Source organism: Cyanistes caeruleus, unplaced genomic scaffold, assembly GCF_971803275.1.
Source record: "Cyanistes caeruleus unplaced genomic scaffold, bCyaCae1.hap1.1 HAP1_SCAFFOLD_259, whole genome shotgun sequence".
In the NCBI taxonomy this organism is placed as follows: Eukaryota; Metazoa; Chordata; class Aves; order Passeriformes; family Paridae; genus Cyanistes; species Cyanistes caeruleus.
This window is the reverse complement of record NW_028256037.1, coordinates 26,668-53,367: the sequence shown is the minus strand read 5'-3', so window position 1 is coordinate 53,367 and position 26,700 is coordinate 26,668. Positions and strand designations below refer to the sequence as shown.

At 49.8% G+C, this 26,700-nt stretch overlaps 1 protein-coding gene and 1 long non-coding RNA gene across 4 annotated transcripts; one reads left to right on the top strand and one right to left on the bottom strand.

The window, feature by feature from the left end:
- Positions 1 to 13,201: 13,201 nt before the first annotated feature.
- Positions 13,202 to 18,939, top strand: LOC111945355 (uncharacterized). 2 transcript variants are annotated; one of them, XR_002871610.2, is made up of 11 exons: positions 13,202 to 13,427; positions 13,785 to 13,856; positions 13,945 to 14,016; positions 14,104 to 14,283; positions 15,032 to 15,109; positions 15,233 to 15,331; positions 15,782 to 15,889; positions 16,175 to 16,246; positions 16,870 to 17,144; positions 17,980 to 18,137; positions 18,667 to 18,939. It is a non-coding gene; the product is annotated as an uncharacterized LOC111945355 (long non-coding RNA). The 2 variants fall into 2 exon arrangements; XR_015282320.1 differs by having other exon boundaries at positions 14,104 to 15,889; positions 16,870 to 16,947.
- Positions 18,940 to 22,085: 3,146 nt separating this feature from the next.
- On the bottom strand, positions 22,086 to 26,491 carry LOC147645494 (uncharacterized). 2 transcript variants are annotated; one of them, XM_086874552.1, is made up of 3 exons: positions 26,398 to 26,491; positions 24,658 to 24,736; positions 22,086 to 24,471 (listed from the first exon to the last, which is right to left on the bottom strand). In XM_086874552.1, the coding sequence occupies exons 2-3, from the start codon at positions 24,707 to 24,709 to the stop codon at positions 23,549 to 23,551; spliced, it is 975 nt and encodes a 324-aa protein (XP_086730678.1). In that variant the 5' UTR covers positions 24,710 to 24,736; positions 26,398 to 26,491; the 3' UTR covers positions 22,086 to 23,548. The 2 variants fall into 2 exon arrangements, with proteins under 2 accessions (XP_086730678.1, XP_086730676.1); XM_086874550.1 differs by having other exon boundaries at positions 24,658 to 26,046; positions 26,398 to 26,471.
- Between the last annotated feature and the right edge of the window lie 209 nt (positions 26,492 to 26,700).

Here is a 26,700-nt window from a genome sequence, read left to right as displayed (position 1 = left end):
TCTCTCGATCCTGCTGTGATGAAATATGTTAAAATACATACAGACTCACTTTGCATTTGAGGAGACTCTGCCCGGATACTTACTGACTCAATGTTCTAGGCCAGGAAATCCATTCACCAGACAATCAGGGACATTTGGTGAATGGAAACTGGTTGGAATTCTAGCCTGGGGACATAAAATCCCTATAAAAACCCAGGCCAGAGAACCCTCAGACGTGGATTTGGGAACACCTATACCTTGCGTATAGACCCTGTCCACCCAGCGCTGCGCTGTCCATTTATTGTGGTTTTTTCCTCGCTGTTTGTTGCTTTATTAATTTATAATAAATTAATCTTTGTTAATCTTTAATCTGCCATTGCATTTATAACACTGGGATATTGCAGACAATGAATTGAAGGATTTAGTGAAAAAGTAAAATTTCTGTATGAAAGGTTAAACACTGATAAGTTGAAATAGACTGAGCAAAATGAATTTAATTTTCAGAAATTAAAGGATGCACTCATAACTGCCCCCGTACTAACTTTACCGGATACCAATAAGAATTTCAATTATTCGTAGATGTGAATAGACAAGCAGCACAAGGAGTTCTGACCCAAGAGTGGGCAGAAAAAAGAAGCCCATAAGGTTTCTCTCAAAATTTTTAGACCCGGTTAGTCGGGGTTTGCCTACTTGTTTGCAAGCAATTGTGGCAGTGGCTTTATTAGTAAGAGAAGGAAAAAAAAAAAAAAAAAAAAAAAAAAAAAGAGGGTAACTTTCAGAGCTCCCTTGATAGTCTACATGATGTAAGAAATATCTTACAACAAAAAGCGGAAAAGTGGTTGACTGATTTGAGGCTTCTGAAATATGAAGCCATCTTAATCAGCTCGCCTGGTTTAGAATTAAGAACCACTACTGCGCAGAATCCTGCGCAGTTCCTGTTTGGGGAACAAACAGAGAAACTATTACACAGTTGCACTGAAACTGTGGAATTGCAAACTAAAGTTAGACCAGATTTAGAAAATCAGGAGTTAGAAAGAGGAGAAAAGTAGTTTATAGATGGATCCTCGAAAGTTGTTGAGAGAAAAAGAAAGTCAGGATATGCTATAGTGAATGGCATATCAGGAAGCATTGTGAAATCAGGCCCCCTGAAAGCAAGCTGGTCTGCACAAGCTTGCGAGCTTTATGCTCTCCTGAGAGCCCTCCAGGGGTTGAAAGGAAAGAGGGGGATCATCTATACAAATTCGCGGTATGCTTTTAAGGTAGTACATACTTTTAAGAAAATTTGAGAAAAAGAAGTCTGATAAATACGAAAAAAAAAGAGTTAATCCATAGAGAAATCATTCGACAAATTCTACAGGCTGTCAGAGAACCAAAAGAAATATCAGTTGTCCATGTAAAAGGACACCAAACAGGATGGCAGTTCCACACCCGAGGTAACAACCTGGCAGACAAAAAGGCAAAACGAGCGGCTTTGTTAACCAATCTGCAGAAAAGAGGACTGATTCCCCAAAGCACAACACTGGGATTTGCCATACACCAAATGCAGCCTGGGGATAAAGTCCTGATCAAAGCTTAGAAAGAGCTCCCCCTCAACCCTCACTGGGAAAGACCGTTTCTCGTCCTCCTGACCACAGATACAGCTGTCCAGACTGCAGAAAGGAGCTGGACACACTCATCTTGAGTGAAAAAAAGTAACGGATTACAACTCCTCCGAGTGGAATGTCGCCACACCTCCGAGAGAGCTGAAAATCAAACGCCGGCGTCATCACAAATGACAAGTGACGACCAGATAAGTTGTATTAATCCTGATTGTAATTGTTTTCCATTTATCCACTTCGAGTGTGCTTATTGTAAACAGATTTGGGTAGCCCACTGTTTAACAGGGTACAAACCTAAAGGATTGTGCACAAAGTGTCTAGAGAAAGAACAGGAGGAGACTAGCCGTTTCTTAACACTTGCCACCCGGGCGGGGTCCTTAGAACTAAACTCTCCTGAGTGGTTCCTATTGTTCCAAAAGGGGTTAAGAGGCCAGTTAGATTCCAAAGCCAAGGCTTTAGAAATCGAGTGCCGAAAAACAATTAAAGTTTAAAGTACTGTGTAGGACAGACCCAACTAAATCGTCTCGGTGAGCTACTTTCAAGAGAAGGTACGCCTTAAGGACTACAAGGGCCCCTGAAGACAGTCCCTGCTGCCGAGAAGATGGTAATCCCCGCCGTATGATCCTATACGGGCAAAGGGCAAGGCAGAGGGATGGTGGGGAATCCTGATAGTCCTGAACCTAGCCGTGTGCTTGGCCGAGGGAATGAGTCCCGAGGTACCTCCAGGGGGAGAGTCCCCTGGGGAAGTGTGAGCAGTGTCAGACTGCCACAGAAACCGGACGAAAGATTGACTGTCCTCCAGAACTGCAAAAGGGGATGTGTTTTTCCAACGGCACTCAGTATAAGATCTGTAAATTAAAGGGGGAGGTCTGATGTTACCGCTCAGAGGCAAGTTTTAAAGACGGGCAGTTTCAAACTCCTGAAAGACAAAAGATCAAAACTACCCACTTCAGGTACAAGAGAGAAGTGGGAGGGATTCCTCCGATTTCAATTTATAGTCAATGTAATAAAACCATCTAGATCAGAAGAAAAAGACAATCCACCTTTGTAGCATATTACAAAATCAATCCTATGTTACAATAAAGCGAACTTGAAAACGTGTACTATAAGTGGAAAAATGTATTAAGAAGATAGAAATTTGAAACATGAAACAAAAGCTTCCTTCAATAATGAACCAATAATTTTAGATTTGTTAAAAAGTGAAGTTGACCGGGTATGTTTACAATTTGACCAAGTATTCTGTTTCTCCAGAGATGAAGACGAGTTAAATTTTAAAAGCAAAATATCAGACTGGGAGAAAAGTGAATGTGGTTAATCTCACACTCATCCCTCTGTAAGATTGAATAAAATAATACGAAGTTTTAATGTGGTCAAATTATTAGGTGGGGGACTGTAATAAAGAATTGGATGAATAAAAATTCGAAAGAAAAAGTTTAAATAAAGTATATGTAATTGTAAATGATGAAAATATGGAATGAGAAATCCTCCTCCAGGTCAAGGCAGGATTTCTCTTCCAAAGCAACAGATTGCAGCCAAGCACCCAGATAACAATCGCAAGCAGGCACATCAGCCCCGAAAGAATGGGCAGGACACGGGCCATCGAACAAACAAAAGAACGGGCCCGGACGAGATATCGCCAGACCTGAGCACCTCCGCCCTGACCACCTGTGCTGGAGAAATGGAGAAACTAGACAAAGGAAGAGGAGACAGCCGAGATAGCCATCGGCTCCAGGATGGGTGCCACCACTCCACCCTAATGGCCCGGACCAAAATGATATCAAAAAGACATCCTGGACCTCTTTACATATGAGGAGCCTCTGCCCAACGTCTATTGACCCTATTCTCCGGTGCCAGGAAATCTATTCTTCGAACAATTAAGAACCTCTTAGCAAAGGGTGCCTGCTTGGAATTTGGCCTCGGGACACAAACTTCCTATAAAAACCCAGGCCAAAGGACTCTCAGGCGTGGATTTGGGAGCACCTATACCTTGCGTATAGACCCTGTCCACCCAGCGCTGCGCTGCTTATTTTATTGTGGTTTTTTTTCTCTTTGTTCGAATTTATTATTGTTTGATAATAAATTTTCTCTTTTATATAACCCGAAATTGCCTTTGCATTTATAACAATTTTCAATTCTCCCGGAGGGGTAGTGACCTTCTACTCAGAAGAATTGTAATCCGTGACCTTTTTTGCCCGAGAAGAGTGTGTCCACCCCTTCTCGGCAGTTCGAATTGCGGTATCTGTAGTCAGAAGGACGAGAAATGGACCTTCCCAATGAGGACTGAGGGGGGGCTCCTTCCACACCTTGATCAGTACTTTATCTCCCGGTCGAATCTGATGGATTGGAAATCCCAATGTTGTGCTTTGGGGAATCAATCCTCTTCTTCTTAATTCCTGTAAGTTTTTATTGATAGAAATAAGATACGGTTGGATTCGCACATCCTCTACTTGAGGATGGGCTACCGGCATTCCATGCTTATATGGCATTCCATATAGCATTTCAAAGGGGGATAATCCTGTTCCAGAATGTGGCATGGTTCTGATATTCAACAATGCCAGGGGAAGACATTTGATCCAGGACATCTTTGTTTCAATCATCAGTTTAGATAACTGTGATTTCAATGTTTGATTCATTCTTTCCACTTGCCCCGAACTCTGAGGATGCCAGGGGGTGTGATATTGCCACTTTATTCCTAATGCTTCTGATAATTGTTTAATGATTTTCGAAGTAAAATGCGTGCCTTGATCTGAATCAATATGGTCCACTATCCCATATCTGGGAATTATTTCTTCTAGTAAAATTTTTGACACCGTTTGGGCGGTAGCCTTTGCTCTGGGAAAAGCCTCTACCCAATGTGTTAACTTATCTACAATTACCAGCACATATTTATTCCTACCAATTTTTGGTAGTTCTGTGAAATCTACTTGGATTCTTTCAAACGGCCGGTATGAGAGCGGCCGGCTTCCCCAAGTTGATTGTTTAAAATTTGCCCGATTTACCTTCTGGCATATCACACACCCCTGTACCTCTTGCTTGGCAAGTTCGAAGATTCCTTTGCATCCAAAAAACTTTAAGAATTGTTCTGCCAATGCCCTGGTTCCCCAATGTGTTTGTTCGTGTAACCTTCTGAGTATTCCCTTGGCTATTCCCTTTGGGACTAACTCTCTCCAGTCCGGTAACCACCATTTACCTTTTTCGAGGTAGCCTCCTACCCTTTTGAATTCTTCCAGCTCCTTTTCCGAGGGGAGCATGGAAACCTCTGGTGATTCCTTTGGGACTATCTCAGGAATACTTACTGTTAACAAAGCCGCTCGTTTTGCTTCTTTGTCTGCCCAATTGTTCCCCCTTGTGTGGAATTGCCACCCAGTTTGGTGTCCTTTCACGTGAACAACCGATATCTCTTGTGGCTCTCTGACTGCTTCCAAAATTTGCCTGATTATTTCTCCGTGTATTAACCCCTTCCCTTTGGTGTTAATCAAACCCCTTTCTTCCCATATTTTTCCAAAAGTATGAACCACTCCAAATGCATACCTTGAGTCTGTGTAAATGGTCCCCCTTTTTCCTTTTAAACCCTGAAGAGCTCTTAGGAGAGCATACAGCTCACAAGCCTGTGCAGACCAGCTTGCCTGCAGGGGGCCTGATTCTATAGTTTGCCCTGTCGTGCCGTTTATGATGGCATATCCTGATTTTCGCTTTCCTTCAACTACCCTTGAGGAGCCGTCAATGAACCATTTCTCCCCTCCTTCCAGTTCCTGGTCCTGCAAGTCCGGTCTTACCTTGGTTTGCAGTTCTACTGTCTCAATACAATTATGAATTAGCTTTCCTGTTGGTTCCCCAAACAAAAACTGCGCGGGATTTTATGCAGTAGTTGTTTTTAGTTCCAGACCCGGTGAACTGATTAACATTGCTTCATATTTCAGAAGCCTTGAATCGGTTAACCATTTCTCCGCTTTCTGTTGTAAGATATTTCTTATATCGTGTGGGGTGTAAACTACCAAGGGGGATCCAAAAGTTATCTTTTTCGCTTCCCCAACCAACAGAGCTATTGCCACAATTGCTTGCAGGCAAGTAGGCCAGCCCTGACTAACTGGATCTAGGATTTTTGACAAAAATCCTATGGGCTTTTTCTTTTCTGCCCATTCCTGGGTCAAAACTCCTTGTGCTGTTTGTCCATTCACGTCCACAAACAACTGGAACTCTTTATTAGTATCTGGCAAAGTTAATACTGGGGTAGTTATGAGAGCATTCTTTAATTCTTGAAATTTAACTTCATCCTGCACCGTCCATTTCAATCTATCAGTGTTTAACCTTTCATACAGAAATTTTATCTTTTCACTAAATCCTTCAATCCATTGTCTGCAATATCCCAGGAGCCCCAAAAATTGTCTTATCTGTCTTTTTGTTTTTGGGGCAGGGAGTGCAAGAATCCCTGCCACTCTCTCAGGGTCTAATTTCTTTTTCCCTTGAGATATCCAATGACCAAGGTATTTTACTTCGGGCTCTGTGAATTGCAATTTGGATTTAGATACTTTTAACCCCTTCTGTCCCAAGAAATTCAGTAAAGAAATCGTGCTTTTCTTCACCTTTTCTTCCGTCGTTCCGGCAATTAACAAGTCATCTACATATTGTAACAATTTTGTCCCTTCCTCTGGAATGAATTGGGTGAGTAGTTGTTCCAGAGCCTGTCCGAACAGATTTGGGGATTCTACAAACCCCTGCGGGAGGACCGTCCACCTCAGCTGTTGCTTTCGGTTTGTGTCCAGGTCCTCCCACTGAAAGGCGAAGAAATTTCTACTCCTTTCCTCCAGAGGACAGGTCCAGAAGGCGTCTTTTAAATCAATTACACTATACCATACATCCTCAGGTGAGAGTCTGTTTAGCAAAGTATAAGGATTCGCCACTACCGGGAATCTGGTTCGGGTCCTAGCATTTACTGCTCTAAGATCCTGGACCAATCGGAAGCTCCCATCCGCTTTCTTTACTGCCAGGATGGGGGTGTTATGTTGGGACATACAGGGTTCGAGAAGGTCATCAATTACTACTTTCAGACCCCTTCTCCCTTCTATCGGGATTGGGTATTGTTTGACCCTTATCGGTTCTTCGGGATTCTCTATTTCAATTTTAATGGGGGTAATATTCAGCTTTCCCACCTCCCCTTTAGAGTGCCACACTTTGGGGTCGATTTCCTTTTCATCTTTTGGGGTTAACTTGAATATCTTTATTACCAATTTGGAATTTCTTACAGCAATATTTATACCTAGTGCAATAATCATATCTCTCCCTAATAAATTATAATCAGCTTCTTCTACTAGTAGCAAGTTTCCCAAACATACCTTATTGTGTGATTCAATTTCTACATCTTTTATTACTGAGACTTTGAAGGGATCTCCCTTAGCACCAATTACGACAACTTTTTCTCTGCTTGCTACACATCCCTTTGGTAACTTTTGCAAGGTGCTTCTTTCAGCACCCGTATCAACCAGGAAGTTTATTTCCTGGCGGTGGGGACCCACTTTCAACTTTATCAAGGGCTCCTTTGCTGTTTCTGTCCCCATGTGAAAAAGCCCAAGACATCCCTAATCCTCTTGAAATACCTTTTCATCTTTTAATTTCTGCCTGCAGTCCCTCTGGATATGCCCTACCTTTTTGCAGTAGTAGCATTCCGGAAGATCCTTCCGGGGAGTGGGACCGCCTTGATAAAACCTCTTTTGCCTTTTCGGTACAGTTTTAAACTTACTGCTTATCTGATCTTTCTTTTGTACTTCCTTTACTGCAGCCACCAGTATTTTAGCCTGGTGTTTCTGCTTTTCATCCTCTCTCCTCATGTAAATCTTTTGAGCTTCTCTTAAAAGCTCTTGGAGACTTTTCTCCTGCCACCCGTCTATCTTTTCCAATTTCCGCCTGATATCTTCCCATGATTTTGCCACAAATTGGGTTTTAAGCAGGACTTCCCCCACCGGAGAGCTAGGGTCAGTTCCAGAGTAGATCTGCAAACTTAACCGCAATCTCTCTAACCATTCGGTAGGTGTCTCCTCCTTTCCCTGGCATTCCCTAAATGCTTTACTAATATTCTGCCCGTGGGGGACTGCCTCTCTTATTCCTTGCACGATTAGATTTCTTAGATCAATCATGCTCCTCCTACCTTCCTCCGTCTGGGCATTCCAACTTGGGCTCATACTGGGCCACTTCTGGTCACCTGGTGTCCCCTGTGGGTTACGCCGTTCCCAGTCTCTGATACCTGCCTGTTTAATCATTTCTCTTTCTTCTTGACTAAACAGTGATCTCAGGATGGCCATGAGATCTTCGTATGTATACATGCTACTTCCCAAGAATTCATCCAACCTCTCAGCCACCCCAAACGGATCATCTAACAATCACCCCATTTCCTTTTTAAACGCCCGCACATCCCCTGAATTGAGGGGAACATTTACAAATCCAATAACTCCTGGGGCTATTGGTACCTCTCTGAGAGGGAACATATGGTGTCCATTCCCAATCTCTCCCCTCTCTTCACCTCCCGTTTTTACCTTTAACCTGGTTCTACTCGCAGGAGGGGAACTGTGGTTCGTGTGGGCTCGGTCTCTTGTCTGCGGGTATTCCGCTGCTACGTGATTACCCGGAGGGACTCTCTCATTTAGAGATGAGTGCCCCGACTGGGACAGCCAGTCTGGTAACTGTGGGTAACGTGTCCCCCAACCTTGTGCCTGCAGTGACTCCGAGGAGATTGCAGCAGCTTGATTTTTCCCAGGCGGGGGCAAAGGGAGCGTTGCCGGTACTACTGCCGGTGCAGACTCCCTTGCTCGAGATGTGAGTACCTCAGCTGGTTGTTCTGCGGAGCCTGTGGGTGCCGATGGCACCACTTGGTCCGCTGCAGGGGGCCCTACCGGTCCGTGGTACGGAGGGGGCAAATGGTCAAGGGGTTCCCAGTTTTCGGCCCTTGATCCCTGCTTTTGTTTCACTGGGAATAGCCCTACTCTGGCGGTTAACCAAAGCCTGGCATATTCCTTCTCCTCGGGATCCGAGGGAACTTTGCTCTCTATATGAGAGAGCAACTCATTACAAGTCCACCTCTCAAATGTGCCCAACACGGGCCAAATGAGGTGGTTTCTTAATTCTTGTCCTCCCCAGATCTCAGAACAATACTTGACCATTTTTGCTTTTGATCTCTTTTTCCTTTCAGGGCATTTTTCCCAGTATTTTAACATCCACCCCAAGGGACTTTCTGGTGGGATGTCCAACGATCCCTTCACTTGTTCAGAGGGACCCTTTTCGCTCTCTTTCTTCTGTATTTTACTTTTCCTTTGTCCCATTATTAAAAAAATTTCCTTACCTTTCCTGCGTTGTGTTCCTTCTTTTCCTTTTGCCAGAAAAATCAAAGTTTCTTGCCAATACTCACCACTCAGTTAGCTGTACTGGGGACTCTTGTATTCCGCACTCGATTTTCCTGCTGGACCTCTACCTAGGCCCGTTGACTGAAAGTGTTTACTTATTCCCGAGCTCGACAGGACGTCCTCTTCCCCTTTCAGCCTCCTGTGATCAGTCCCCCAGGATCTCCTTCATCCCAGGTTTTTACAACCGTGTAAAGAGAGACCTTTCTCACACCAAATCGTTTCCTTCTCGGCCGGCCAATTCCCTCGCGGGAGGATGGAACCGCGACCTTGAAGTCCGCACTCGCTTCGTGATCAGATCACGTCTCACACAATCGCCCAATCACCAGCTCAACCTCACAATACTTACAGCTATTTTCTTACGAGGGCGTCTTCGTGCACAGATGACTTTTTACGAGCTACCAAGCCGCGGCTTTCTCGAAGGCTCCGTGCCTTCCCGAGCTCTCTGGATCCTTTCTCCTTTTTTATTGTGGTTTTACCTTAGCCTAAATTTGGTTCGGATATAGGAATGTGCTGCGGAGGTTCTCGGCTCACCAGGCCGCTAAAATCAGCGGAGGTACCCGTCCTGGGTAGCGAGATTCTCCTGCAATTTCTCCTATCCGAGTCACGGCACCAATCTGTTATAAATGCAAAGGCAATTTCGGGTTATATAAAAGAGAAAATTTATTATCAAACAATAATAAATTCGAACAACGAGAAAAAAACACAATAAAATAAGCAGCGCAGCGCTGGGTGGACAGGGTCTATACGCAAGGTATAGGTGCTCCCAAATCCACGCCTGAGAGTCCCTTGGCCTGGGTTTTTATAGGAAGTTTGTGTCCCGAGGCCAAATTCCAAGCAGGCACCCTTTGCTAAGAGGTTCTTGATTGTTCGAAGAATAGATTTCCTGGCACCGGAGAATAGGGTCAATAGACGTTGGGCAGAGGCTCCTCATATGTAAAGAGGTCCAGGATGTCTTTTTGATATCATTTTGGTCCGGGCCATTAGGGTGGAGTGGTGGAACCCATCCTGGAGCCGATGGCTATCTCGTCTGTCTCCACTTCCTTTGTCTAGTTTCTCCATTTCTCCAACACAGGTGGGCAGGGCGGAGATGCTCGGGCTTGGCGATATCTCGTCCGGGCCCGTTCCTTTGTTTGTTCGATGGCCCATGTCCTGTCTATTCTTTCGGGGCTGATGTGCCTGCTTGCGATTGTTATCTGGGTACTTGGCTGCAATCTGTTGCCTCTCGGAGGAGAGTCACGACCAGATCCGAAGAAGGACTTATTCCCATTATATGTTATATTTTTATGACATCGCAATCACATATATATTTTAATTATACCTTTATGAATTTTTACTCATAGATTAATTTATTACAATATGTTGCCTCAAGAAAATAATAGGGATTCGCTAACAGATTGGGAAGGAAATGAAATAGATTAGGAGAAATGCAAGTATTCCTCCTACAGTAACAGTTTAATAAAATACGAATTTTTAATGTGATAAATTATTAGGCGGGGGACTGTAATAAATTAATCTATGAGTAAAAATTCGTAAAAGGTATAATTAAAATATATATGTTAAAAGCGATGTCATAAAAAATATAACATGTAATGGAAATAAGTCCTTCTCCGGATCTGGTCGTGATTCTCCTCCGAGAGGCAACAGATTGCAGCCAAGCACCAGATAACAATCACAAGCAGGCACATCAGCCCCGAAAGAATGGGCAGGACACGGGCCATCAAACAAACAAAGGAACGGGCCCGGACGAGATATCACTGAACCTGAGCACCTCCGCCCTGCCCACCTGTGTTGGAGAAATGGAAAAACTAGACAAAGGAAGAGGAGACAGCCGAGATAGCCATCGGCTCCAGGATGGGTGCCACCACTCCACCCTAATGGCCCGGACCAAAATGATATCAAAAAGACATCCTGGACCTCTTTACATATGAGGAGCCTCTGCCCAACGTCTATTGACCCTATTCTCCGGTGCCAGGAAATCTATTCTTCGAACAATCAAGAACCTCTTAGCAAAGGGTGCCTGCTTGGAATTTGGCCTCGGGACACAAACTTCCTATAAAAACCCAGGCCAAGGGACTCTCAGGCGTGGATTTGGGAGCACCTATACCTTGCGTATAGACCCTGTCCACCCAGCGCTGCGCTGCTTATTTTATTGTGTTTTTTTCTCGTTGTTCGAATTTATTATTGTTTGATAATAAATTTTCTCTTTTATATAACCCGAAATTGCCTTTGCATTTATAACACTATGAAACCATTTAGAAGCTGTATCCTCCTGTGTGAAATCCACATTTTAAAGACAGGCAAGCCCAGCAAAGCTCTCTGTTGTTTCCAGCTGTGAAGAGTTAACTGGGTGCTGATCAGGCCGGCCCTGCTCCAGCCTGGCCTGCACCGAGCCGGGCTCCGCCAGGCCCCGGGAGCGGCTCTGGGCTGGGCCAGGCCCCTTCACCACGGCCCGCGCGGCCCCAGCGGCTGCCGGGCACAGGGAGGGGAAGCCATCGGCCCGCAGCTGGAATTGAAGGAAGCAGGGCCCTGGGACCAGCCATGTGGGCAGAACAGCCACGACTGTTCTGGCTGGGCCCCCTGAGATCTTGGCACAGCCCCAGCGATGCCTGAAATCCATTACTGTGACTGCTTCGGCCACTGCCCGGCAGAAACCATCATGAGCATCTGCAGGTCTGGGTGAGATATTAACTCTTTCTGTGTACAGATGAGACCTGCAGACCTCAATCCTCCCCTTGGATGAGAGGAAAGGACAGAGTGGGAGACTAATGCCACAAGTATGGTAGGCTACACCTGTCTTCAAATGTCATTGAATTAGAGAAAAACTCTCTCCAGGGCAAATTATGCAACAATTTGCTGCACAATCCATCAGTCTTAATTACAATGAGTGGTAGATCTTAATGACAATCTGATTACAGCAAATCAACCTTGTGTGAGCGGCAAGAATTTGCTTGTAAACAGAAGAATATGTCCCACTCAAGAATGAACAAAATCTGCCTTTACTTGGAAGAAAGTAGGCATGGAGCAATGCAGTATCTGGGTTTTATCCAGTGGTAAATGGGGAAAGAAGCTGTAACAGCTCACCTGTTTTACAGAACACAAGTACTGATACAGCCAATAGTGCACCCACACTGAAGGGATCTTCAGAACATTGCTTTATTTCTTAACAAGGAATGGACAGCAAAATGCTGGCATTTATCTGAACTGAAAGCCATGCTCCTCTTCTGTTTCTCCTTAAGCACACTGTTCTCTGCAGACTCCACTGTGCAGCTCATCAATCCTCTCTTGGCCAACAGCTAAATGGCACAAGTACCAGAACACAGGTGCCAGCATCATCACCTCAGCATTATTCCGGCACTGCTTTGATGGTGCACAGGAGCACAGAATGGCTTGGCTTGGAAGGGACATTTAAAGGCCATCTAGTCCAGTGAACAGGGACACCTTTAGATCAGGTTGCTCAGAGCATGAGCTTGAATGTCAGCAGGGATGGATGTCCACCTCTCTGGGCAACCTGTGCCAGGGTTTCAAAACCCACAGTGTAAAAAACTTCTTTATGGCTAGTCTGAATCTACCATTTTTTAGACTGATAACATTCCCGCTCAGTCTTGTCACAACAGGCCCTACTAAAAATTCTGTCCTGTCTTTTTGTCAAGACCCCTTAAAGTACTGAAAGGTAGCGATCAGGTCTCCATGGAGCCTTCTCTCTTCTGGGCTCAACACCCCCAGCTATCCCAGCCTGTCTCCAAAGCAGAGGGGCTCCAGCCCTCAGAGCATTTTGTCCCTCCTCTGGACCAGCTCCAACAGGACCATGTCCTTCCTGTGCTGGGCCCCCAGAGGTGGATGCAGTACTCCAGGTGGGCTCACACCAGAGCAGAGGAGTGGTGGAATCACCTCCTTCAAGCTGCTGTGCACCCTCATTTGGAGGCACATGGCTGGCTCATGTCCAGCCTCTCACCTTGCAGCAGCCACAAGTCCTTCTCGGCAGGGCTGCTCTCCATCCCTTCATCCCCCAGCCTGTGAGATCAGCTGGGCTGGGACCCTGTCATAGCCCTTGACAGAGCTGCTGGGCAGGATGAGCTCCCTGGTGAAGGAGGCAGATCCCACTCCCCACACAATTCCACCCTGGCCATGAGGTCACAGCAGCCTGTGGGGTGACAGCAGGCTGAGGTGACAGCAGGCTCTGAGGTCACAGAGGTTCCAGAGCCCCGTGGTTGCACAGCACCACAAGGACCGAGCAGTCAGTCCTTGACCACGACTGTTGTGGCAGCAGCAGCGGCAGCGGCAGCAGCGGTGCTGACATTGGGACAGCGGTGTCAGGACAGTGGTGGCAGCAAGAGCTGCAGGACTGGCAGTGGGCAAGGCACCATGGCCTTTGCTCTGCACCTCCTCCTCCTGCTCCTCCTGGCAGTAGCCCTGCCTGACAGGGCTGCCCAGGCTGCTCCATGGTGAGCAGGGCAAGCAGGTGAGCCGGCGGCCTCGGTCCCCTTTCCCAGGACAGTCCTCTCTTCTCCCTGGGAAGCATTGAGGATGGTTTTCCCCAAGGCTTTAGGGAGGGTTTCCTCTATGGGAGGGAGAGAATCCTCAGTGGCCCTGGGCAGGTCCTGCTGCCCCTCCAGAGATGTTGCATGGGGCCTGCAAAGTGGGTGGAGAGTGACCAGAGCCAGCCCAGAGCTCCCCAGGCCCCTCTACAGCTTTGGCCATGTCCATTGACATCTGGCTCCCACAGCCTTACCTGACCCACCTTGCAGTGCCCAGTTCCCTAAGGCAGAAGGGGGTCCCAGCACACCATGGAATGGTTCTGATCTGTGGTCCCTTCCAGATGAGGGTGGTAGGAAGGCTTCTCAGGCAGCTTGGCTTCATGAAGATTTTCTGCCTCTGGAGCCCCATGCAGGTATGTTCTCACTGTCCCAACAAGGAATAATCATTGACAACCTGGCAGGAACCAGGTGACAGAAGCTTCTGTGGCTGCTGAGTTACAGGTGTGTCTGCAGTGAGGACGTTTCAAGCTCCTTTTCTGGTTGCTGCACACAACCCCAGCTCCCATTGCAGGGGTGAGTGGTGTGTCCCTGCTGATCCCACAGGCTGAGCCCTGGTTCTGTGGGATCCATTCATCTGAAATGGAAATACTTTCTGTTAAGGTCCTCCTAGAGGGAGGAACAAACCCACAGGAAACAAGAGGCTGAGTGTACTGGAGAGACGCCATGGTGGGTCCATGTCCCTCAGCCTTCTCCTGAGACTCAGCAGCCGGGGGCTTTCTCTGCACATCTGGACACGCCATGCTGCAGGAAGGGAGGCCATGCCAGGCACAGTCCCAGGAGGTAATTGCTGTGTCCCTGGGCCTGAGCCCTGCTGAGGCTTGAGCTGCCATCTCTGTTGCTTGGCAGTGTGAGCATAGTGCAGAGGAATTATCCTGAACAGGCTCGGGGCACTCAGCTACTGAGCAGTCCTGCTGGGGTCCCTCCATGAGAGACACGTCCCAAAACCTGGCAGCGGCTGCAAGGAATGCCCATGGTGGGGAAAGGGCTGAGGGGGAGGGTAAAACTCCAGTGTACCCTGAGAGGGCCTGGCTCTGTCCCCTTGGGCTGAAAGAGCTGTCCCAGCTGAAGGACGGAGGGCAGGAGAGAGGGCAGGAGGCAGCTCTGCGGTTTGGCCCAGAGCTTAAAGGTTTCCACTGTGGCAGGGAGAGCCCCTGGGCCCTGGGCTGGTTCCACTGCCTCACCAAGGATGTTGCACGGGGTCTGCAAAGAAGGTAGAGAGTGACCAGAGCCAGCCCAGAGCTCCCCAATCCCCTCTGCAGCTTTGGCCATGTCCATTGACATCTGGCTCCCACAGCCTTACCTGACCCACCTTGCAGTGCCCAGTTCCCTAAGGCAGAAGAGGGTCCCAGCACACCAAACTGTGCTCCTTTCTAGACAAGGGTGGTAGGAAGGCTTCTCAGGCAGCTTGGCTTCATGAAGATTTTCTGCCTCTGGAGCCCCATGCAGGTATGTTCTCACTGTCCCAACAAGGAATAATCATTGACAACCTGGCAGGAACCAGGTGACAGAAGCTTCTGTGGCTGCTGAGTTACAGGTGTGTCTGCAGCAAGGACATTTCAAGCTCCTTTTCTGGTTGCTGCACACAACCCCAGCTCCCATCACAGGGGTGAGTGGTGTGTCCCTGCTGAGCCCTCAGGCCCTCACAGGCTGAGCCCTGGTTCTGTGGGATCCATTCATCTGAAAATGAAATTTGATCCATTCATCTGAAATGGAAATACTTTCTGCTAAGGTCCTCCTAGAGGGAAGAACAAACCTACAGAGGATAGTAAGTCCTTGGAGACACCCAAACTCATGGATAAGATGTTGAGTGAACTGGAGAGACGTCATAGTGAGTCCATGTCCCTCAGCCTTCCCCTGAGACGCAGCAGCCGGGGGCTTTCTCTGCACATCTGGACATGCCATGCCCAGCACAGCAGGAAGGGATCCATGTCAGCTTCGCTGCCCCACTGCTGCTTTCATAGCCTGTAGGGCTGTTTCCCAGCCTGGCCTGGCTGCAGCTTCTCCCCAGCCTCTGCAGGAAGGCATCTGGCATCAGCTGACAGGATTCCCAAACTGCACCATGGGCCATGCACACCCTGAGATCCCTTGCAATTTCCCGGTCTTGGGCTAGATCAGGTGTAGGGGCTGTTTGGAGGAGGGAGGGCCCTGGCCAGCCCAAATAACCTGGCCTTTCTCCTTATCCTTATCCATGACTTTGACAAATATTGCACTTGAACATGCCACCTCCTCAGTGTGGAATGGTTCTATCTGATCCAGCTGTGGCTCTTCCTTTCTGCAGAGATGAACCCAAAGGCTGTGCTGTAGGTGCCATTTCCTGGAGGAAGCAGTGGCTCATGGACAGCCTCTGCTGCAGGAAGGGAGGCCATGCCAGGCACAGTCCCAGGAGGTAATTGCTGGGCCTCTGGGCCTGAGCCCTGCTGAGGCGTGAGCTGTACATCTCTGCTGCTTGGCAGTGCCTGCCTTTCAGGGATTTTGCACAGAGCATGGAAAAGGTGTTGAGAGAGTCCAGAGCCAGTCCAGAGCTTTCCTCAGGCCCCTCTGCATCTTTGTCCATGTCCATTGACATCTGGCTCCCATGGCCTTACCTGACCCCCTTGCAGTGCCCAGTTCCCTAAGGCAGAAGGGGATCCCAGCACACCATGGAATGGTTCTAATCTGTGCTCCCTTCCAGACTGGGATCGTGACATGGAGCATCTGGAAGTGCTGGTAGATGGTGGTTTGAAGACCTTGCCAGATGCTGGAGGCAAGTTCTCAATGTCCCTTTCTCCACAGAATAATCAGTGTCAAGGTGACAAGAGCTCACTCACGTGTCATTTCCCTTAAGAGTCTGAAGGTTGATGGATTCTGCAAACCTTGCCCTGCTCCCTTCTGGAGCTCTGAGTGCTCCCACAGCATTGCTGTCCGTGGGAGGAAGGAGCATTTAGCTGTCAATCTTCTTTCCGTGTGCAATGCCAGTGTCTCCTTCTGTGTGCTCTGTGCAGCCACAGAGAAGATCAGAGAGGGAAGGGTCAGTCCCAGGGCTGTGCCCCAGGGCTGTGCCATGTGTGGCTTCTTTCTGGCCCCAGGGAACCTGAGATGCTCCAGCTGCCACTGCCAAGTCCTGGCCCTGCCTGGGGCTCAGTTCAGAGCTGCTGGCAGCTCCAGGGAGTCCTTTCTCCCCTGACTTCCATGCAAGGGGCTCCTTCCATCCCAGTGTGGGGCCACTGCAGGCACGTGGTCCCCCTGCTCCTGCTCCTGAGTGTAAGGCAGAGATGAGGGAATGCCTTGGAGGGCAGCAGTCACCCAGGTGCACTCACTACCACTCCAGCCTGTAGAAGAATCTTCAGCAGTTTCACGGGAGCTGTTCTGTCCTGAATTTCTTTGCAGATGAACCTGATGATGAAGATGATCTGGATTCCCCGTCCATATCAGTTACTGAGCCTGATAATGAGGAAGATTCTGAGAGTAGGTGAAGGCCTTTCCCCCTGGGAGAGCTGCCAGCTCAGAGCCCAAGGCTTGGCCAGGGCAGCATCACTGCAGGTGCCAGGACAGAGCCATGCACGTGTGTGCCCTCGCCCTGCGTGATCCTCTCACTGCTCCTATGGCTCAGTGCTGCCTGTGCAGCAGAGATGAGAGAAGCTTCTGTGGCTGTTGAACTACAGGTGTGTCTGCAGCAAGGATTGTCCCAGATCCTGAGCTAAATTCTGCAAGCAAGCCCAGCTCCCATCACTGGGGTGTGTGGTGCATCCCTGCTGACCCCACAGGCTGAGCACTGGTTCTGTGGGATCCATTCCTGGGAAATGGAAATACTTTATATTTTGGTCCCCTGGGAAAGAAGAACAAACCTATAGGAGATAGTAATGTAGCAATAGGGGAACTCAAATATCTGGACATAATCCTGAATGACCTGGAGGGACGCTGTGGTGGGTCCATGTCCCTCAGCCTTCTCCTGAGACTCAGCAGCCAGGGGCTTTCTCTGCACATCTGGACACACCGTGCCTGGCACAGCAGGAAGGGATCCTTGGCAGCTTTGCTACCCCACTGCTGCTTTCACAGCCTGTAGGGCTGTTTCCCAGCCTGGCCTGGCTGCAGCTTCTCCCCAGCCTCTGCAGGAAGGCATCTGGCATCAGCTGACAGGGAGCCCAAACTGCACCATGGGCCACGCACACCTTGAGATCCCCTGAAATTTCCGGTCTCAGGCTAGTTCAGGTTTAGGGTCTGTTTGGAAGAGGGGTGGCCCTGGAGGATTTCCAAAACCCTGGCATTTTCCTGATCCTTATCCATGACTTTGACAAGTATTGCCCGGAGAAGACCAGCACAGCACAGAGAAATTGTGCCATTCAAGCTCAGGGGGTTGAGCAGTCTTGTGCCAAGGCGTGGCAAGGTGCCTGCAGGCCCCAGCTCTGGGGGAAGCAGAGAATGTCCTGGCCTTATCCAGCGTGCTGCCAGCTCAGCAATGGAGCACAGCACGGCTCACACTGCCCATTGCTCCCACAGATGCAGCTGGCACCACAGCACATGCTCAGGGAAAGCATGAGAAGAGTTTTCTACCAGGGAACACAAGGTTTGATTAAGTTAATGGCCATTGTGGCTGGTGGAGGACTTTTCCTGATGATGTGCTGTACCGGAATCTGGTATTGCTGGAAGAGAAAATGGTGAGTGTTTTGTGATCTCTGCCTCAAACAGCTTCTTGAAAGGCTGCTCATAGTCAGGAAACATTCCCAGTGAGGCTGCTGTGGACTTGTGGCTAGTCCTTGGTAGCCCAAATAACTCTGCTGAGAATTCTGCTGCTGCCCAGGGCTTTAATTGGCCTCTTAATTGCTGGGCCTTGTTCTGGGGAGCCCGCTGGGGCTGCAGCCAGTGCTGGCTGCCACTGAGGCTGCCTGGCCAAGAGCAGCCCCAGGAGCAGCAGGCAGAGGCAAAGCAAGGTGGGCAGGAGAAAGAGCAGGGATAAGATTGTCCTTGACAGGCCGAGGTGCTCTGGGGCCTGCTCCTGGCCAGGGACCCTGCCCAGAGCCATCTCCTGCTTGCCGGGGCCTTGAGGGGCAGCTGTCCAGTTGGGCCAAGCTGTGCCAGCAGCTCCAGCCGTGCTGGGGAGCCTTGGCCGCTCTGGGCCCTGCTATGCAGAAGGGTCCCTGTGTTCCAGCAGCAGCTGAGGGCCTCAGCCACCTCCTCTCTCTACAGGAGCACCTCTGCAGCTTCAGAAGAGCAGCCAAAGATTTTAGTCTCTGAGAAGCTGACCTGTCATCCCCGCTCTTCACATCTCTCCCCATCTGCTCTGCTGTGGCTGCATCCCCGTCTTGAGGGCATCCCAAGACTTGGACCTCCCAAGCGAGACTCTCTGCCCCTGAGCCCCCTGGCCCTGGTCCCTGGCCAGGAGTGAAATTGGGAACCCCATGTGCACCAGAGCAGGGGTTGGCCCATGTTTTTTGTTCAAATAAAGAGATGGAGATTTCACCTCAGTGTCTGGCTGGTACCACCGGCAAAGCCCACACAGCACCAGCCCTGTCTGAGCTCCATGTCCAGGAGCAGCCGGGGGTGTCCACAGTGTGGGCAGGCAGGAGCCAGGCAGGGGCTGCTGTGACCAGCAGTGGGGCACTGAGGGGCTGGGGGAGCCCATGCTGAGCGTCCCTGGGCTGTGAGGGCACATTTCCTTCAGTGGCATCACCTGGGCCTGCACCTCATGAGGCACCCAGGGCTAATTTGGGCTCTCTGCTAAGGTGTGCAGGGATCCCCCATGAGGTGTGCAGTGGGGTTAAATTGAGAGGGTTTTTTCCTCTTCTCAGCACAGTAAAGGGGTCACCCTTGGCTGAGGTTTTGCAAAGCTGGGAGGAATCCTCTTGTGAGCCCTTGGGCCTGGCCTGTGGGCACAGTGGGCAGGCAGAGCCCATCCCTTGAGGCTAGTCCGGGCTGCTCGGGCTGGGCTGGGCCGGGCCAGGTGAGGGCCCCGGCAGGGAAGGGCCGTGGCCGTGGGCTCTGATGAGGCTGCCGAGCTTCACCCTGGCCCTGTGCTGCAGCCAAACACACATTTACAGCCATGGCCATTCTCTGGGGCACACGAGGCACCCGGGGCTATAACTGAGGCCGTGGCTTCTCACCCTGAAGGGAGGCTGGCTCTGTTGATTCAGAGGGCACAGCTTAGACCCCAGTTACCTTTGTAAACCTGCTGGGGAAGTGTGGAGGGGCAGAGAGTTCCAACCCTTCTCACTGGGAAGCTGGGCTGATGCTGTGGGTTTTATTAATTTTTTGCTCTCTAAATTTGTGTCCTGGCAGAGGATTAAGTTTGCTTGCTCTCAGCAAGGCCCTTCTTGGTGCTGTTGTAAATGAAATTAAAATCAGACAACTAGATCTATTGAGTTAACAGCAATTAAATAACAAGGGAAAAAATTATACAATTTAGTGAATTGAATACAAGGACACAATTTAATAAAATAATACTATTTAGTGGATTGAATAGAAATTTGGTGTAAAAGGAAAACAATTCAGTAAAAGAGTACAATTTAGTGAATATCTTCATAAATATATATATATATGTGTGTGTGTGTGTGTGTGTGTGTGTGTGTGTGAATATAATTTGCCAGTAACTGAGTATGATTAAAGCATAAGCAAAACTGACTGGGGTATGGCCAGGGCTTCTCACCCTGCCTCTCATACCAAAACAAAGTAATTCAAACTAAACTTATATACTGGATGCTTATACATATTCATTAATGTTTCCCCTAAGTCTCCTCCTATTTTGGATTCTTTAATTTTACATCACTATTCTTCATGGTGCAAGCCTCACTTGTTGTTAGGAGGTCTTCAGTCTCCTTTCAGTGGTATTTTGGATGAAGGCTTACACTCATCCTCATTGTCCTCTGGATAACCTTACAGGCTGTGCGTGTGTACTAAGTGTTGTGTTACGTAAGTGAGCATTGTGCTCCACTAATTAGTCTTACACTTCATAATTTTCAGGCCCTATGCCTAAAGTTGTTCCAGCTTTATCCATCTCAAGGTTGATTTTGTCTTGGGACATCACTTACCTCAAAACTACATCATGTTCTTTAGTTTCAACACGTAACATCTCTAAAGGGGTACATCTGCCTTGTAACACCAATTCCCTTGATTGCTTCAAATAATAACTTTCCCAATAGTTACTATTTAGTTAGCACGAATCATTTCCATTTATTACGCTCCCCAAATTCCACTCCCAACACCCCCCCCACTTCCAGCTCAGGATGGTGCCCCAATGAGACCCCTCCCCAAATCCCACCCCCAAGGCACATCCCCTTCGCTGCAAAATCCTCTCCAAATCCTACTCCAAAATCGGGAATCCTCCCTGAGAGCCCTCCCCAAATTCAGGCCTCTTCAAAATGCCCCTCCTCACTGGGATCAGGACGCCTCCCCATCAATGGAAATTCCCCCAAAACACAAAAAATCCTCCCCAAATCCCCTTTCCCAAAATCAGAACTCATCCAGGACCCCTGAATTTCCCCCCAAAACCACCAAATTTTTCCCCCCAAAACCCCATTTTTTTTCTCCAAACCCCAAATCCTCTCCCTAAAAACCCCAAAGTTGCCCCCAAAGCCCCAAATTTCCCCCCAAACACACAAATGTTAGAAAAAAATCCTAAAATTCCTGCCCTAAAAGCCCAAAATTTCCCCCAGCACCTACAAAGTTTCCCCCCAAACCCCCAAATTTCCCCCCAAACCCTAAAATTTCTCCAATTCCACCCCAAAACCTGGGAGAACCCCCCCAAAAACAGCAACCCTTCCCAAAACCCCCACCAAAATTGCAACACTCTCCCCCAAAATCAACAAAAATCTGAGAACATAATTTTTTTCACATTTTTCACACCTTGGGTGGGGGGAGAAATACCAGAATTCCCAGGATTTTTCCCGTTTTTTCAGGGAGGGAGGTCTCCCCAACTTTTCCTGTCCCCCAAGGCAACCCCAACCCAAAATTCCTGCCCCTCAGCACCCTAAATTAAGTGCAAATAAATAAAAAGAGGAAAAAAGAAAAAAAAAAGGGGGGGGGGGAAAGGTAAAAATTAAAGAAAAAACAGAAAAAAAACCCAAAACTCTCTCACCCCAATTTGGGGGGAGGAGGACAGAGGAAATATTGAGGGAGAGGGTGAACCCCCAGAAAAAAAATTGAGGGACGCCCAAAAAAAAAACTGGGGGAACCCCCCCCAAAAGCTCACTTCGAAAAATGCCAAAACCATCAAAAAGGAAAAAAAAAGGAAAAAAAAAAAAAATTCGGGGGGAACACCCAAAAAACGCATTAAAAATGGAGGAACTCCCCCTTGAATCCAAAGGATTTTGGGGAATTTTCTTTCCCAAAAGCCATAGTTTTTTTGGGGTGGCAGGGGAGGAGAGACCCCCTCGAAATTCCTGGGGGCGTCTCCGAGATCCAGCAGAGGCACCTGGTCCAGGAGGGGACAGAAAAGGCATTTTACGGAAATTAAGGGAAATTTGGAGTATTTGGGCAAATTTTAGGGAATTCTGGGATTTTGGGGGGTCTTGGGGGGGGGTCTCGAGTTTGTGGGGTCTTGCATTCCAGGGCCACAGGATCATGTCCAGAGAGACCACATTTACAAGGAACAGGCATGGGACACCAACAAGATGGGATTCTACTTAGGAAACCATTTATTCAGCTCAGGAACAAACTCAGATCCAGAGACAGCCCCGAACAGAGGCAGGGAAATGGGGTTTGAGAACCAGAGTGGAGTTCAAGGTCAGGGACCACTGGGGACACAGCAAGGGAGAAACCCCAGGGGCCCAAACCCAATCAGAAATCCCTGGGCTGCCACCCCACGAGGGGTCCAGGGTGGCTTCTTCCTGGGCTCACAGGGCCCAACCTCTGAGGCAGAGGGATGGAATTCCCTCTTGCCCATGCCACTCACTTTAACACTGTTCATTTGAAACTCAATCTTTGCCTCCCTGGGCAGAGGCACCTCACACAAAACCTCACTCAGTAACAGGCACCCCCTCCATTCATCACCCCCAAACTTCGGCTGTCTCACTCCAGACCCCACCCCACCTCCCCAACCCTAACCCATCCCATCCCTGCTGGACATCAAGACCCACTTCCCAATCCCGATTTCCCCAATTTCACACCTCCCAATCCTCATCTCACCCCTCCTGATCTGCATCCCACTTCACCCAATCCCCTTCCAACCCCATTCCACCTGATGCCTTCAGAAGGCTGACCTAGAACAGAGGCCAAAGTTAAGAATAAAGTTTATTAAAGGGCCTTAAATGATACATCTAGAGCAGCACAAGAGCCTGGCCAGGGCTACACCAAGATGGACCAAAAATGGTCAAAAAAATGGACAACTGATCATGAGGTCTCACATTTTTAGAAGTTTAGGTCCATCTGCATATTTGGGTTCATTGTCCAATTGCAGCTTCAGATGATCAAGTCCCATCCTTCTTGTTTTCTCTCTTCAGTCTACCCTTGTTTATGCTTTTGGGCCTGAAACTTGTAACAATTGTCCTTGGTATCAAGCTAGAAAAGGAATTGTTTTGTCTACCTACTCTGTGAAGAGAGCTCACTAAGACTTAATATGAAGTTCAAAACTACAAACCTGGACAGTGCAGAATATGAAAAATATGAAAGCTAAAACTTAAGACATCACATCCTGAGTGGCTGTGGAATCCAGTAATTTTGGGTGGGACTGAGTAGTTTTCAGTGGCATTGAGTGGTTTTGAGGTGACAGATCAAAGCCTCTAGGCTCTTTGAGTGCCAAGAAATGGAGACAACTCCACCAAATATTCCCAAAATCCCCAAATACTCCCAAGTATCTCCTTGAATCCCAGATTCCCTTAAAGCACTAGTGAAAAGTGATGCTTTAGATGCCTTTGATGAAGTCATAGATTTTGCCCGTTTTGTCTGTTTTCCAGGAATGCAAATGAATCAAAAGATAGAACCAAACTAGAATGACCACCAGCCCAGTGTGTTGCCAACACAGATCACTGGGAACGTGGGTCATCAGGTCCTGCCCAACGTGGGTCCTCTGATGGGGGATGGAGCTGGGGCAGCACACGAAGCTCTTCCTCCACTTGGGGCACTCGCAGGGCTTCCCTTACCGGTGCCTCCGTTGGTGTCTGGTCAAGTGAGAGCTCTGGGTGAAGCTCTTCCCACACTGGGGACACTCGTAGGGCCTCTCCCCAGTGTGGATGCGCCGGTGCCTGATGAGGTTGGAGTTCTGCTTGAAGCCCTTCCTGCACTCAGGGCAGCGGAAGGGCCTCTCATCCGTGTGAATCCGCTGGTGCAGGAGGAGATTGGAGCTGGTCTGAAACCCCTTCCCACACTCGGGACACTCATAGGGCCTCTCCCCAGTGTGGATCATCTGGTGGATGGTCATTTGGGACCTCCGGATGAAGGTCATCCCACACTCCCCACACTTGTAGGACCGTTCCCCAGTGTGGGTCCTCTGGTGACAGATCAGGCTGGAGCTCCGGCTGAAGCTCTTCCCACATTCCCCACACTCGTAGGGCCTCTCTCCAGTGTGGATGCGCCGGTGCCTGATGAGGTTGCAGTTGTGCTTGAAGCCCTCCCCACAGTCGGGGCAGTGGAAGGGCCTCTCATCCGTGTGAATTCGCTGATGCTCGAGGAGATGGGAGCTGGTCTGAAACCTCTTCCCACACTCAGGACACTCGTAGGGCCTCTCCCCAGTGTGAATGCGCTGGTGACGGATGAGTTCGGAGCTGCAGCTGAAGCCCTTCCCACACTCCAAGCACTTGTAGCGCTTCTCCCCATCCTGAAGCTGCTCATGGACCACCAGCTCAGAGCCCCGGCTGGATCTCCGGCCACCTTCCCGGCACAGGGTGGGTCTTTCCTCCTCAGAGCACCCTGGGCTGGGTTTGGAGCCCCTCCTCCTGCGGGATCTCTGAAACTTTTCCTCCCCATTGGATTCCTGCACTGTGGAGCTGCTCAAAAAGGCTTCTTCCACCAGGTTCTGCTGTGGAGATTTGTCCTCCCTGGTCTCCATCCTCAGCTCCTTGTCTGGGGGAGGAAGGACAAGGAGAGGATGGGATTTGCCTCCGTGCCAGAGGGAAGGGGAAGGAGATCCCCTCAGTGCGTCCCCGGCAGGACGGCGTTGGCAGTGGGGTTGTCCTGCAGCCGGGGGCCAGGCTGGGCTGGGAGATGGAGCAGGAGAGAGGGGGAAAGGGGCACTGACTTCCTCCTCACCTGCCTGGGTGTCCTGGGGCATCTTCCTCTTCCTCACAGCCTCCTTCTCCATCTGACCAAGGTTTGGGAATAGGAAATCCTGGTTTAGGTAAAACGGGAGAAGAGTATCTTCAGTTTGAAAGTCCCTTGACTCAAGTTCATCTCTAGAAGTCACCGGGCATATGGGGTCCATAAAAACGTCCCAAACACCAAGATGCAGCCCTGAAAATGCCTCCCAGAAGTTCCCCATCTCTGTTCTCTCCCCTTTGCTGTTCAGGGGTTCCTCCCTGTCCCAGCTGCTGCAGGTCACGCTTGTACTGGGGGTCCCCTGTCTGCTCTGTCTGTCCCTGCCCACCCCAGGTTGCTGGGAGTGCCAGAAATCCAAAAACTTCCTCCCATTTCCATCTCCTCATTTAGGAAAGATGGTTTTTTTTGGATTCCCATGGTCCCTCCTCCCCTTATTCTCTGCTTGGGGGTGCAGGGGGTCCAAAGAGTCCCCCCTTCCCCTCTCCAGGCGGTTGAGTGTCCCGTGCATTGTGGCGCTCCCCCTCTCTGGGCTCCCCACTTTGGAGTCCTGGGGGTCACAGGGCTCTGCTCCTCCAGGCTGCCTCTGCCAGCAGCTGCCACCAGGACCCCCCAGTATCCCTCCAAGTAGGATTTTCCACTCAGCTTTGGAGTTCTTCATTCTCCAATCATCACCCCCAAAAAAACCCAACCGAGGGACCCCCCAGGATATCTGGGCCAAGCTCCCCTTCCCCAGCCACCTGTGGGATGGGGGGTGATGATCCCACAAGTGAGGGGCTGTGAATTCAGGGAGTGCTCGACCTCGTGTTTCCTTCTCCTTTCCATGATCTTCCTTTATCCCTCCTCTTCTTCTTCCTCCCGCTCCTCCTCTTCCATCCCTCCTGACCTTTTTCCTCCCTAACCTCACCTCCTGCTCCTACTTCCATCCCCTCTCTCTCTCCTTCTTCATCCCTCCTCTTCCATCCCACCTTCTCATCCCCCAGGAGCAGTGACTCCCTCGGTGCCCCGTTCCCAAACCCCTCACAGCCCACGGCAGGAGTGGGGATGGAGCCGGGACAGGTCGGGATGGGCAGCACGGGGCTCTCCGCTGCTCCCACCCGCTGGGGGCAGGGGGAACCCGGCCCAGGGAAAAGGAGAGGGAAACTGGGAAAATTGGGGGCTGCAGATCCAACCCAGGGCTGGCTAGGGACCCTGGCTGGGGACTGCCAGCCCTCGGGGCTCCTCTGGGGAGATGTGGGAGGGGGGAACACAGAGAGGGCTGGGGGATCCCAGGAGTGGCAGCACTGACAGGGACTGGTTTGTACTGGGATCATCCTGGCAGTGGCTGAGATTGCACTGGCTGTGTACTGATATCATACTGGGATCATACTGGCAGTCAGTAGGAGCCTGCAGGGGGCAATTGAGACCAAGTTGTCAGGAACTGGGAATATGCCCTGCGCTCCCCAGAAACCCGGGATCGACCCCCATGGGTCCCACAAGTGTTCCCCATAACCTCCGGAATCCACGAGTGCCCCCTCAGCGCCCGTTCGAGGCCCCCCAAAGCGTCCCTGGATCCCTGAATGCTCCCGACCCCACAGATTCCCCTTCCAGCCACTGCTGGGAATTCATCTCCCATCATCCCACAACACAGTTCCGCGCCCAAACCTCCTGCCATGCCCCCCGCCCTAAAGAGCACCGGATAGAGCTCCCCAGGTTCCCCCCAAGTGCTCCCGAGCCGTATACATTCACCCCGAGGACCTGCAGCCACGAATCAGACGCAAAAGTGCTCCCCAAGTGTCTCCCCACACGGCCAAACGCGCCTTCCGAGCCACTTCCGGGACTACAGCTCCCATCATGCTCCGCGGCGCCCATAGAGCGCAATTCCAGCCGGGACTGCATCTCCCGTCATGCCCCGCGCCTCACCGGAACCCATTGGCGCTGCGCCTTCAACTCCCGTGATGCTCCGTGGTTCCATTAAACCGTATTATACCGGCGCCTACACCTCCCGTCATTCCCCGCGCCCCACGGAGTTCCGTTACAGTCCCCCAAGTGCCCGCCCGG